The sequence below is a fragment of the Epinephelus fuscoguttatus genome, linkage group LG6, assembly GCF_011397635.1.
Source record: "Epinephelus fuscoguttatus linkage group LG6, E.fuscoguttatus.final_Chr_v1".
Taxonomy (NCBI): Eukaryota; Metazoa; Chordata; class Actinopteri; order Perciformes; family Serranidae; genus Epinephelus; species Epinephelus fuscoguttatus.
The window spans coordinates 19,802,427-19,815,539 of NC_064757.1; the positions used below are offsets into that span (position 1 = coordinate 19,802,427).

Consider the following 13,113-nt stretch of genomic DNA (forward strand, 5'->3'; position numbering starts at 1 on the left):
TGTCTCAGATTTTCCACATTCATTCAGTCTTCTACTCACTTTGATTACATGTGCATCTTTTTCAGAATTTCCCACTTAATTGGAAGCTGTTGAAGAAGCAGGTTAAGTCTTCCCCTGCCTTACAAATCATTTACAATCTGAAGTTTTGTCAGTGCCTCAGCAGCAAGGCTCCACCCCTATTGTTTTAAGATAGAGGTCTGATACAGATTCTTTTGTACTTATGCTGCTGGTTGATAATATTTTGCACAATGTTCAATATCTTAAAATATGACCACAGTAAGTATTCATTGTTATTTCAGAGATCTGTGTTCTGGTCTGGGATGGAAAAGCCTCTGAGGCAGCATTTTACATGAAGTATCTACTCATTATTTAGCTGTTCCTGAAACCTTGTAGGCCCTGATCACACAGGACATGTTTGCAGGCTGCAAAACATATATTTGAGGACGACTCGGGTCAGGGGCAATTTGACAACCTGCTGTCTATCGTCAGGCTGTATAGCTCAGTGTATCCAGCAACCGCTACCACCAGTTTCTCCTCCATTTTTTAACAGCTTTAAACTTGTTGTCATGACAACCACAGAAGGCCTGTCTCTGGAATCATCAGATTGGACAATGGGGGAAAGGTGGAGATGACATGGGACGTTTTCTGCTCTGAATTGAAGTTTTTTCAGTTCTAGTTCAGAGCGCTCCGGCAAAACTGCCAGGTGCTTAGAATGCAGAGATGCAAAAGCAAAGCAAGCAAAAAGCTTCATTCTCATGCAAATCAATTACAAAATGGCGCCCCCAACGGCTCAAATGTGTCCTGTGTGTTTAGGGCCTAAGCCTTCTCATGTGCATCAACATCAGGTGTGCACAGTCATCTAGAGGGCTGGATTGGAACCTTTGGTGGGCCAGTTCTGGCCCCCGGCCCATATGTTTGACACTCCTGCTCTATATGCAAGCTTTAAATTGATCAAGGTGCAAACCAAGGAGTATGGCTTTTGGTGCTTTACAGAGAAGTTACTGTAAGAGTTGCATGCAGCAAGGGAACTGTGTTTAATATTGAAATAAAACTGAATGCTGTTTGAAGATAAAGTTTGAATAATGAAGTCCACTGAATGTTTATTTTGATCCAGGCCTTTCACATGCTTTGTGGTGCATCATGACAGAGAAAAACATCATGTGACCACGCAGGCCCCAAAAGCTGTCCCATTCCTCACAGTAACGAGTGGACAGTCCTATTCAGCTCGGAGCACTGTTTTCTCCTTATAACAGATTTATGCTCTTTAAATCTAATTGGTAGTCCATGGAGTTGTAGCACACACTGGTTGTAAACACATTTTCTTGCCTGCCACAGTGTGTCTGAGGTGTGTTGGAAAACAGAGTAATAAAAGACGGTATGCAAAACAGTAAACAAACGAACACTGGTGTAGAAGTAGTAATAGAAAACAACCAGAGTTATCCATAATATTAAGAAACTGGTTTGAAGCCACACTTTGGGGATTGTGCATACCCCCCTGAAGAGTTATGAGGAGGAATGCATGGGTCCACCATTCATCTATCCAAGTGATGGATGCACAGAGAGAGGCTGCATAACGTTTTATTCCCACCCACTTGCACTTGCCACTGAATAGAAACAGGCTGTATTGTCACGGGAGACTCCAAACTGTCTGCGCCTGTCATCGCCATCGCCATGGGAAGAAGGCTCCCGTGTGTCTACTTGCTTGTCTTCGTCATTTTCCAAGGTAAGAAAGATAAAGTTGTTGCAGCTGGTTGGCAAATATAACTGCAGCTTTTATTGCAGTTGCTCGGTGTCAAAATTGAGAACGCAGCGTTTCTCGAAGCCAAGAAAATGTCAGCACAAGCTGTACAAATAGTTGCAGTACTGTTCGTCGTATCTTAAAGTTAGGCGAAAGACAGTCTCAAGTCTAAGCTGAAGTTAGTTAACTATGTCCCATTAATATTTCATCATGATAATTTTGGTTAGTTAGCCAACGCTGCGCTTAACGCGGAGTTTACGCAAACGTTACACAAACACATTGAACAAAAATTGTGTTTAGATAAAGATAAATAACTTTTTTCTTCTTCAGTTGTACGCCGAATGGAGCTAAACATTACCAGACACTAATTTGTCAAACTTTTGGAGTTATATTTCATGGCACGTGTTTGCTAAGAAGCATAGAAAGTTAAAATGAGCATTTCTTAAAGGGAATCTGGCTTTACATTTCCCTCAGTTGGACATAATTGTTTTCTTTCCTTGCCAAGTCTCCAATATTTCTCCAGTATCTAAGAAACAGCCATTTGTACACATTGTAAACTCACCACTATCTTTATCCCACTTTTACTCTTTGGTGACTATTATGTGTTAACGTTTAAAATATTGCAATATTATAAATTAAGCCATACTCTTCTGACTTGCATGATTTTTTCATAAATTTGAGTTTAAAACACAACTTAATTTTGTTTATATCTTTATACTTTGCTTCCTCCATAAATAACAACAATGGCTGAGAGGTTTGTAAAAATGATTCAAGCATGGTCAATTATAATTATTATTTTTTCTATGTCCCTTTGCAGAGGCACCTGGCTTCAAGATCCAGAACAAGCTGCTTGGAAAATGTCTGCAGGTGCAGGAAGGAACTTCAGGGAGAAGAGTATCTCTAGGTGATTGCAGCCCACATTTGGCCTTACAGGAATGGCGTTGGCACCCAGAGAGCCATGCTCTCAGAAATCACCACACCAGGGAGTGTCTGACGGCACCAGGAGAGCAGTACGAAGGTGTCCACATGCAGCCCTGCCTCCCTCAGGCTGAAAGTGAGGAGACTGGTGCCGGAGTGGCAGCGGTGGATGTGGGCAGTGAGGCAAGTGGCCAAGCATGGTCCTGTTCCAAGAAAGGTCACCTCACTTTAACAGGGAGGGGTCTGCACCTGAGTGCTACACAAGAATCCACTTTGGTCTTCCTTTCCAGGGAACATAAGCAGGTAAAAATATTTTAAGTAACAGAAAAGGTCCTTCTTTATGTGACATAACATCTGTAGAATAGTCTCACTTAGTTAAAGTGAGTCTGTTAAATGTCTAATGTTCTTTTGGTTACCATTTTTACAAGCCTGGCAGCAGGTGGCGGGCTCTTGACAACCAGACACTGTGCAATGGGAGAGACAACAAACATCACCAACACCAACCCCACCACAATCTGGGGAAGATGTTGGAGCCTGGAGTTTTTCCAGGTGCTGTCGCCGATATACACAGACAGGCTGAACCATGTAAGGACCTAAAAGTATCTCACCATTAGAAGCTTACTAAATATTGTCTTACTACAGTATGTGACTCTAACAAAATCAACAAAAAGTTTCTTAAAGGACTCATAAGTGTCTTTGTCTAGTTTAAACCTCCTTTAATTACGACATCTGTCAGCAGCAATGTACACACGACATCATTGCTAACCTTTCTTTTTTAAAATCATATATAAAATCATTTTTTTAGAATGTTTGCCACTTTCTGGACAAGGCATGTCTGTGCATTTTTAAATGTTTATTTGCAGATTTGGGAGTGACTACCAGGTGAAATCCTTTTTATAAAATAGTGCATCATGTTGTTCTTTATTATTTGTTTATTTTTGTCAATGTTACAGTGCATTATTAGAAAAAATAAATAACAGTAGATTATTGCTTTGTTGTCCTGCAGTTGTAAGCAGTGACCATTATTAAAACTCTCCTCAAAGGTGCGTTCAATGACCAGCCGACATCTAAGCATTAACACTAAAAAACATTAGACAAGCTATGTTGTCGGGCGGCACGGTGGTGTGGTGGTTAGCACTCTCGCCTCACAGCAAGAGGGTTGCCGGTTCGATCCCGGGTGTGGGAGCCCTTCTGTGGCTTCCTCCCACAGTCCAAAGACATGCAGATTGGGGACTAGGTTAGTTGGTAACTCAAAATTGTCCGTAGGTGTGAATGGTTGTTTGTCTCTATGTATCAGCCCTGCGATAGTCTGGCGACCTGTACCCTGCCTCTCGCCCGATGTCAGCTGGGTTAGGCTCCAGCCCCCCTCCAGAAGATGAATGAATGAAGCTATGTTGTCAGAAATTAAAAATCAAAACCATATCATAAACACGTAAACATGGCCATCGTGAAACTGAAAATTTGATAATTGCTCTTCAGTTGAAAAGGTTGCTGTTCAGCAACTGATTTAATGTTTTGAGTTCTTTGACTCCTTCCTCCAGTTCATGTGAAACATCCACAGATATGCAAGACAAAGTGTGCAAACAGCAAGTGATGAGAATACCTCAGTCAAGGATGTTTTGAAGCCCACAATGAAACTCACTATTTTGTACAATGATTGGATTTAAAATTAAACGTGCAAACCATAGTTTTTGGGGCTGAAACATTCAAAAAGCACATACTGTATGCTTGTCATATCCACTATCAGTTATATCATGATGTGTTCTGCTGTTGCCTGCAGATCACATTACAACATGCCTGCTTTTAGCCCGAGAATCCAATTTAGTCAAGTGCATTTTCCAATCAATATTTTGCTCTTCCTGGAAGGCAGCCAACTGCTCCATGACACAGCATCACCGCAGTGTTGATTCATGTTGTCTTTTACATTGGGCTGGTCCTGCATGAGGTGTTTTCTGTCTCACTGCTGAAGACGGACAAACGCAGCTGTTGCTTGCTTTATCAAAAGGGCAGAGAAGTCAAATCTGTGATGTTCAGTTTTGGTTATTGCTTTTGGTTTAGTTGTTTTTGACTTGTTTCTTATTGCTCCACTTCCAGTTGAAGGTATAATGGCCGCTGAGGTTACAGAAACATATCATGGAATGGATGCTCCTCTTTCATCCCTGAGCACCAAATCCCCTGCAGATCCCACCATGATTTTCTTCAGTATGGACTATGGTAATTTCGGTCAACTATCATCACATTGAATGTGTCCTTTATATGTAAAATTTTACCAGTGGAACTATTGACTCCACAATACTTTCTGTAGGCTGACATAGCAGCTGTGTGGAAGTCCTCCCTGTTCAGTATAGCTGTAGTTACCTTTCCACCACTAGGTGGCGATGAATGAATGTGAAACTGAGAGCAAAGTTTATGGTGGGTGTGTTGCAGTGTTTGTGAAAGAGTTTCAATGGGCTTTTATCTGCAGGTTCAGAGTCTTGACAGACAATATACAAATGCACAAGAGTCATAACTCAGACAGAGGTAAATATGAGTTCAATCGTGGCTGTCGAAAATCAATGATGTGTTGCTTGTGCATGTGTACATGTGTGTAGGGATGGGCTGGAAGATAACCATGTTGGTACTGAGCTCTTTGGCTCTGGTCCTGGGGACTGTGATTCTTATTCTCAATGTTTACGCCAATAGGTGAGTGCTAAATACATTTGTATAGATTTACCATTGAAAACATAAGTGCATTGATTTATTAGCTGACAAACATGAATATATTATCATTTTGTTATCATTTATATGGCAAAATAGTAGTAGCTTCTCTAAAACTAGGAGTGTCTTGTTTTTTGTGTTTAATGATACATCTGAGATTTTTGAGTCTTATTCTGAAGATGTAAGCAATTTTAAGACATCACTCTAGTCTCTGGTAATGTGACGTGTATTTGAAAACCTTTGTCATTTCAGTGTAATGAATTAATTGAAACACAAACACATGAAACATAACAATAGGCAGACAAAGGGATACTGAATAGACACACACGTTGTACATGTTGGGGATCCACATCAAATAACCAGAACCAAACCACAAAAAAACAAACTCAATTAAAATAAAGAACATAATTGGATGAAGAGACAGTGCTGTGTCTGAAAACCAAAAATAGGACACATCTGGAGCTAAACATTTCAAAGAGCTGTGGTACAAAGCAACATGCTGTACCTCCACCCACTGTCTGTCTTGTTCTGTCTTGCTCTGCCAGAAGAAAGAAGGTGGTGTGTGTTCTGAAGTCATACACTCCGAAGCCGGAGGTGAGTGTTCCCGGGTCCCCGGTGCCCAGTGAAAGAGCCCCACTGACAGAGCAAGCCATGCGCCTCCCACACTCCTCCCCGACTTTACAGCGAGGAGCAATCCTGATTGAGTGGAAGGATGGCACTGTTACCCCGCTGTATGAGGCCTGAAGGTTGTGCTGTTGAAATATGTTTGGACACGGGTGTGTTTGTGCGAGAACACATGGTTTGTTGTGCAAAGTTATGTATGTTATCTTCTGCATATGTCTGAAAGGCTGTTGGTGCCAAAATTCTACTAAGCAAGCTGTTGTTGTACTTTAGACTGTTTCATAAAAGGAAAAGTTCATGGATCAGTATGAGTCCTCAAAAAACACTGAGATCTGATATTTGGTGTTTGACCTTTGACGTTTGAGATGTGAGGGATTGCTTGTTGGATGAAAGGATTGTAAAATTAATGTTTCAGCATTCACCATTGCATTGTTTGTAGGCTTACTATAAGTACAGTTCAAAGATTCTACAGAGTAAGCAATAGCTTAGGCTTCTAGTTGGATAAACACTTAAACTAATCTTTGTTTGCTTAGGCATAAACTGTTTGAAGATGTGACCCTCTTGTTCCAGTTTGATTTCGGACACTGGTTTGCTGTGGAGTCGGCCCAGGTGTCCCTTTACAAATTTGCTTGATTTTAAAGAGTTCAAAAGGTCTGCAGGCAATTTTTGACACAGTGTTGCCAAACAACATATCAAGACACACCTTGGTTACTGAGACTCACACCCTTAATATTAGGATTAACAGTAGGGCTGTGCCGAATAGGTGAGGCTTTGAAGTTTTCTTCATAACATTGACATTCAAATTCTAAACCAATAAGCTGCGTGGCGTTTTTCTATTCTTTTATTTTTGCATGCTATTCATTCTGTTTAAACCAGGTATTTCTGTACAGAAATAAAGATAAAGATTAGAGTGTGCAAGATTGTTTCATGTGGGCCAAACATTTTCAGTAACTCCAGAATGTTGTAATGACCTTTGGTACAGTCCTGGTTAATAGGCTATTTTAGGAAAATATGATTACACTTGTGTTGCAACTTTGTTGTGTTGAGTTGCAAAAAAGACTGATGGAGGTTGTTTTCATAACATAATTCAGTATTATTTAGCTCGTACTAAATAATAACTACATAGAATAGTTAAGATTTCAGGAGAAAATCTTAACCTAGTTGACACAGGTTATGTCAGTAGTCTGACACAGTATAATACAGTACTGTAATGCACTTTGCATTGATACTGACACTACATCAACATTAATGAATTTAAATTGTTAATATTGAGAGTGCTTGTAACATTGAAGTGTGTGGTGCCACCTACCACAAAATGTCAAGTAAATTATATTGTTACACCTGTTTCCCTTATTGAGCAGAGAAATGCTACTGTACACCTTCTGAATTTAATTTTCTCTCTCTCCCTTGGCTCAATCGCCCTGTAAAACACACGTCATTCAAACTCAACAGAAACAAAAGAAACCTCACCAAAACTGCCTTAATTAGTCTTGCTAGTCATCTATTTAGTTAGTCTACTGTTCCAGTGATCACCAACTTTAGTTTGGTGGAAATAAACCCATAATTCACTGAGTTAGGTGTAAAAACATGCTTTTTCCCCCCATGGTCTCTCTCTGCTATTGCGGCTATTCACAGTCCCATAATGTTATCCCCACCACTTGCAGCTGCCATGTCTGTCAGCGCGGCTGCCTGTTCTACCAGAAGAGACTGACCTCTGGTGGTGCGTGCTGTGCACTACATGCACCGAGTTTAATGGAAAGCAGGGTGTCTGTGTTTTGGATGGTACTGAACAACATGCTGTCGGGATCTCTAAATAACCTGGTACACCATAGTACCTTAATACCGCCCAAACCTATGTTGCCACTTTCACATTTGGGACCTCCATCCTTAAAAGTTCAAAGTGAAGATTGTTTTCTATAGTTAAAAGGAAATGAGCCAGCTTTTGAGTGGAGATTATTTTGTCTATGACTGACTTGTTGTATTTGTATGTGGCAACCTGTTAGACCACTAATTTGCACTAAATGGTGTTAGTTTTTTTAACTAAAAAGAAGTATTTTTATACTGTGAACTACCTAATAAAATGGAATATGTATACAATTGACTTGCAGTGTTTTTGTGGCTACATCGTAACATGACGTTTTATCTGAAGCTTATGTTCGTCAGTGTTTATTGTACATCAGCCAGCCCATTCCCCTGGTTTTAACATTATCCTGAGTGAGGGGGAAAAGATAACGTTTACTGGCAAAAGCACCGTTTATAGTCATTTCTTTGGACAGTCTGTAGGTATGCAGTAATCGCAGATACAGTACAGGCCAAAAGTTTGGACACACCTTCTCATTCAATGCGTTTTCTTTATTTTCATGACTATTTACATTGTAGATTCTCACTGAAGGCATCAAAACTATGAATGAACACGTGGAGTTATGTACTTAACAAAAAAAGGTGAAATAACTGAAAACATGTTTTATATTCTAGTTTCTTCAAAATAGCCACCCTTTGCTCTGATTACTGCTTTGCACACTCTTGGCATTCTCTCCATGAGCTTCAAGAGGTAGTCACCTGAAATGGTTTTCCAACAGTCTTGAAGGAGTTCCCAGAGGTGTTTAGCACTTGTTGGCCCCTTTGCCTTCACTCTGCGGTCCAGCTCACCCCAAACCATCTCGATTGGGTTCAGGTCCGGTGACTGTGGAGGCCAGGTCATCTGCCGCAGCACTCCATCACTCTCCTTCTTGGTCAAATAGCCCTTACACAGCCTGGAGGTGTGTTTGGGGTCATTGTCCTGTTGAAAAATAAATGATCGTCCAACTAAACGCAAACTGGATGGGATGGCATGTCGCTGCAGGATGCTGTGGTAGCCATGCTGGTTCAGTGTGCCTTCAATTTTGAATAAATCCCCAACAGTGTCACCAGCAAAACACCCCACACCATCACACCTCCTCCTCCATGCTTCACAGTGGGAACCAGGCATGTGGAATCCATCTGTTCACCTTTTCTGCGTCTCACAAAGACACGGCGGTTGGAACCAAAGATCTCAAATTTGGACTCATCAGACCAAAGCACAGATTTCCACTGGTCTAATGTCCATTCCTTGTGTTTCTTGGCCCAAACAAATCTCTTCTGCTTGTTGCCTCTCCTTAGCAGTGGTTTCCTAGCAGCTATTTGACCATGAAGGCCTGATTCGCGCAGTCTCCTCTTAACAGTTGTTCTAGAGATGGGTCTGCTGCTAGAACTCTGTGTGGCATTCATCTGGTCTCTGATCTGAGCTGCTGTTAACTTGCGATTTCTGAGGCTGGTGACTCGGATGAACTTATCCTCAGAAGCAGAGGTGACTCTTGGTCTTCCTTTCCTGGGTCGGTCCTCATGTGTGCCAGTTTCGTTGTAGCGCTTGATGGTTTTGCGACTCCACTTGGGGACACATTTAAAGTTTTTGCAATTTTCCGGACTGACTGACCTTCATTTCTTAAAGTAATGATGGCCACTCGTTTTTCTTTAGTTAGCTGATTGGTTCCTGCCATAATATGAATTTTAACAGTTGTCCAATAGGGCTGTCGGCTGTGTATTAACCTGACTTCTGCACAACACAACTGATGGTCCCAACCCCATTGATAAAGCAAGAAATTCCACTAACTAACCCTGATAAGGCACACCTGTGAAGTGGAAACCATTTCAGGTGACTACCTCTTGAAGCTCATGGAGAGAATGCCAAGAGTGTGCAAAGCAGTAATCAGAGCAAAGGGTGGCTATTTTGAAGAAACTAGAATATAAAACATGTTTTCAGTTATTTCACCTTTTTTGTTAAGTACATAACTCCACATGTGTTCATTCATAGTTTTGATGCCTTCAGTGAGAATCTACAATGTAAATAGTCATGAAAATAAAGAAAACGCATTGAATGAGAAGGTGTGTCCAAACTTTTGGCCTGTACTGTATGTTAAGTTGATGATGACGATGATGAGGCTTCCAGAGAACATGGCATTGCCCGTGGCACGGAAACTTCCCAGCAGGAAGAGTCTGTTTACAACAGAAAACCAAAGGCTGTTTTACTGTTTTTTGGGAGAGGCCCGGGTGTTGTTAGGTAGGTTAATTTAATCTCTCCTTCATTTTAACAATAATGAGCAGATCTGTGTTTGGACAAAACGCTCCCAGAAGGAAAGAACGTTTGTGTCGTACATGTAAACCTGCGGCTTTGTCAACTGTGCATTTGAAACCAGTACTTCTCTGCTTCTGTTATATGTGCTTTTAATGGACATTTTTGTGCACCGGTCCTAGAGCTGACACCCCGTCTCCCCTGCTGGTAGTGTTTATACTAATGAGAGGGCACCACGTTTAATTGACAGCACACAGCACCCTGAAAAGGACATGGCATCCCACACCCTTCCAAACCACATCCACATGCCTGATGAGAGGAAAAAAGCAGGTTGTTTTCTTTGTTTGTTTTTGTTTTTGCAAAGAAATCATGTAGCTTTCACAATATTTATTGTTGGTCTTGAACCTTAGGACTCATACTTTAATTAGGGTCCGGGCAGCTAAGCTGCCAGGACACTATTGTAATCCTAGGTATTCTTCTTCTTCTTTTTCTTCTTCTTCTTCTTCTCCTTCTTCTTCTTCTTTCTTTCTTCTTCCGAGGAAATCATACTTCCCATGGGTGAAAACTCACCAAACTTTGCTCAAAGGTCCAGTCTCATGCCAGATGTCCTCAGCTGTAAACTCAAGCCAATAGTCCTGATGGTGGCGCTACAGCAAGCGTCTAAAGTTCAAAACTTTGAAAATTCATAACAAATCAACCATACGTGCTACAACTACACAACTTTCATCAAACTGTAGCCCCAATACTGAAGAAACTTTTGGTATTACATTTAAACCTATTAAAAAATTATGAAGTCCATCACTCTGTTGTTTTCAAAAACTGTAAAACTTCTTAAACCTTTCTCCTCCCACAATTTTTGCTCAATTGACACCAAACTTGCTGCAGAGCATCTTCAGACTGTCCTACATAAACTTTGTTCCTCAGATTTTTGATTTATCAAAAATTGAGCCTACAGTGCATCAAAATGTTTGATTGTAAACGGTACTGTAAACATATACATGCAAATTCTTGCTAAATAAATCTTCAATGTTCATGAAAAAAATGACAAAATTCTAGAGTCAAAGTAGATGATGTGTGGCAAATTTCAGAATTTTATCTCAAAAACTGAATTTTTGACAGCATTTTGAATTTTGCTCTAATGTGAACAATTGGAGTCAATGTAAAAATGGCAATTTTAAACATCAGTTTTTCACTTATGGAGCAAATCAATCATTGTTACAAACAAATTACCAACATCTCCATGCTGTCTAGATGCAATATGTGTATTTTCAGATTTTTATCTTAATAACTGAATTTTTTTTACAGTGGTTTCAAATCTGTCTTTCCATGCACGGATGGCTGCTTTCCTTCACAACAGTGAATGGCTTACTCAATTTGTGAAGCCGCTGTTGAGCTACTACTTGCCAATTAGCTCAGAGCGGTAGATGACTGTCTTAGGTTCTAGAGGTTGCGGATTCAGGCCTCAACTGGTGCAGAATCCACATTGTAATATAAACATCTTGTGCTCTAGCATATTGCCTGAGAGTGACTGATCACTGTGCAGCATCTTCAAGTCTTTTTTCTGCGAGGAAATCTGCCTTCTCATGCTTGAAAATAAACCAAACTTTGCACAAAGATCCAGTGTCAATACTTCAGTGTGAAACCATCTGAGGCTTCTCACTTTGCACATAGCTTAACTAGTTAAACATCAGTTTTTCACTTCTGAAGCAAATCAATCATTGTTAAAATAAATTACCAACATCTCCATGCTGTCTATAGGTGCAATATGTGGATTTTCAGATTTTTGTTTCAATAACTGATTTTTTTTTTTTACAGTGGTTTGAAATCTGCTTTTCCACGCATGGACGGCTGCTAAACCTGCACGTCTGGCTTAGTCAATTTGTGAAGCTACACATGAATTGTCACTGACTAATTAGCTCAGGTGGATAGAACTTGATTCTTAGTCTCAGAGGTTGTGAGTTCAAGCCTCAGCTGATGCAAAAGACAGATTGTGTTGCTAAATTCCTAAATGTCTTCCAATTCTTCTGCTTGTTGCCAGAATTGAGTATTGGGTGTTTACATACTATAATAATGTAGGAATTGTAACCCTATCAATGTCCTCCTCCACTGCTCTGGACTATATAGTACTCGTGGAATATGGAACATGTGAACACCCTGTGAACCTAAAGCTAAAAGCCAGCACTTGACTGCATGGTCAGTAGTTGGTTTTCCAACCAAATTTGGCACAAATTTTAACCCACTTTTAAGAATATCTGTCAAAAAAAAAACCCATGCAAATTTATGTGTGTTTCTATCCACTATTGCTATGCAAACATTGAGAGTTGGTTCAGCGAGTTCAGCATAGGTGGGGCTGATTGTCGGGTCAGGTGCCGCTACAGAAAAGGGTGCAACAAGATGACTTAATTAAAAGAGCACCAGGAAAGTAATGGATGAATAACGGAAAGCACACTGGACAATGGAAACAGAGGGTTTAATAGTACAGTTGTGTGCTCTTGGAAGAGTTCTGGTAAAAGCTCTGTGTGCATATTAGCACATTTAAAATCATCCAGAGATGACAAAGAGAGCTTTTTGAGGCCTGTGCAATGACAGTATAACATGATTGCATGTCAGCATTTGTTAGCTGAATCTGTGTCCATTGCACTTAGTCACATTTACCTTTTTATTAATACGCCATTTTTTCCACCGAAGTGTGATAACATTTGTAATGTCTCAAGATTTTATCAAACCTTTGGTGTATTCACTCAGGTATTTTTCTAACGCGGAAATGAAAATGCAAATAAAAACATGTTGATGATAGCACACCTACTTTTTCACAAGAAATCCACTGTGCTGGAGCCAAAACAATAGTAAATGTGTCACTGTCCAAAGCTTGATGGGCTGCACTGTATGTGCACAGACATGTCCTCTTGCAGGTGAGGCAGGAGAGGGTGGGAGTGAGTGTGAATAAAAGGTGTGTTTGAGAGGACTGACTCAGCACTCTCAAAACCTGGCAGATCACATATCCTGCTTCACAGTCTCTCTACAATGGTTTCCTCAGATCAGTTCATTTGAA

The 13,113-nt window shown here is 40.5% G+C and overlaps 1 protein-coding gene across 1 annotated transcript; it reads left to right on the forward strand.

The window, feature by feature from the left end:
• The first annotated feature begins 1,614 nt into the window (after positions 1-1,614).
• si:dkey-245n4.2 (uncharacterized) lies at positions 1,615-8,042 on the forward strand. Its single transcript, XM_049578038.1, has 6 exons — positions 1,615-1,723; positions 2,556-2,959; positions 3,085-3,241; positions 4,751-4,870; positions 5,248-5,338; positions 5,899-8,042. Exons 1-6 carry the CDS (start codon positions 1,672-1,674, stop codon positions 6,095-6,097), a joined length of 1,023 nt encoding a protein of 340 aa, XP_049433995.1. The 5' UTR covers positions 1,615-1,671; the 3' UTR covers positions 6,098-8,042.
• Positions 8,043-13,113: the final 5,071 nt, after the last annotated feature.

Bases quoted from the DNA above. Each gene is read 5' to 3' on its own strand.
- si:dkey-245n4.2 (XM_049578038.1), top strand. From the start codon at position 1,672: ATGGGAAGAAGGCTCCCGTGTGTCTACTTGCTTGTCTTCGTCATTTTC. The intron at 1,724-2,555 runs GTAAGAAAGATA...GTCCCTTTGCAG, and splicing joins TGTCTTCGTCATTTTCCAAG to AGGCACCTGGCTTCAAGATC. The intron at 3,242-4,750 runs GTAAGGACCTAA...CTCCACTTCCAG, and splicing joins ACACAGACAGGCTGAACCAT to TTGAAGGTATAATGGCCGCT.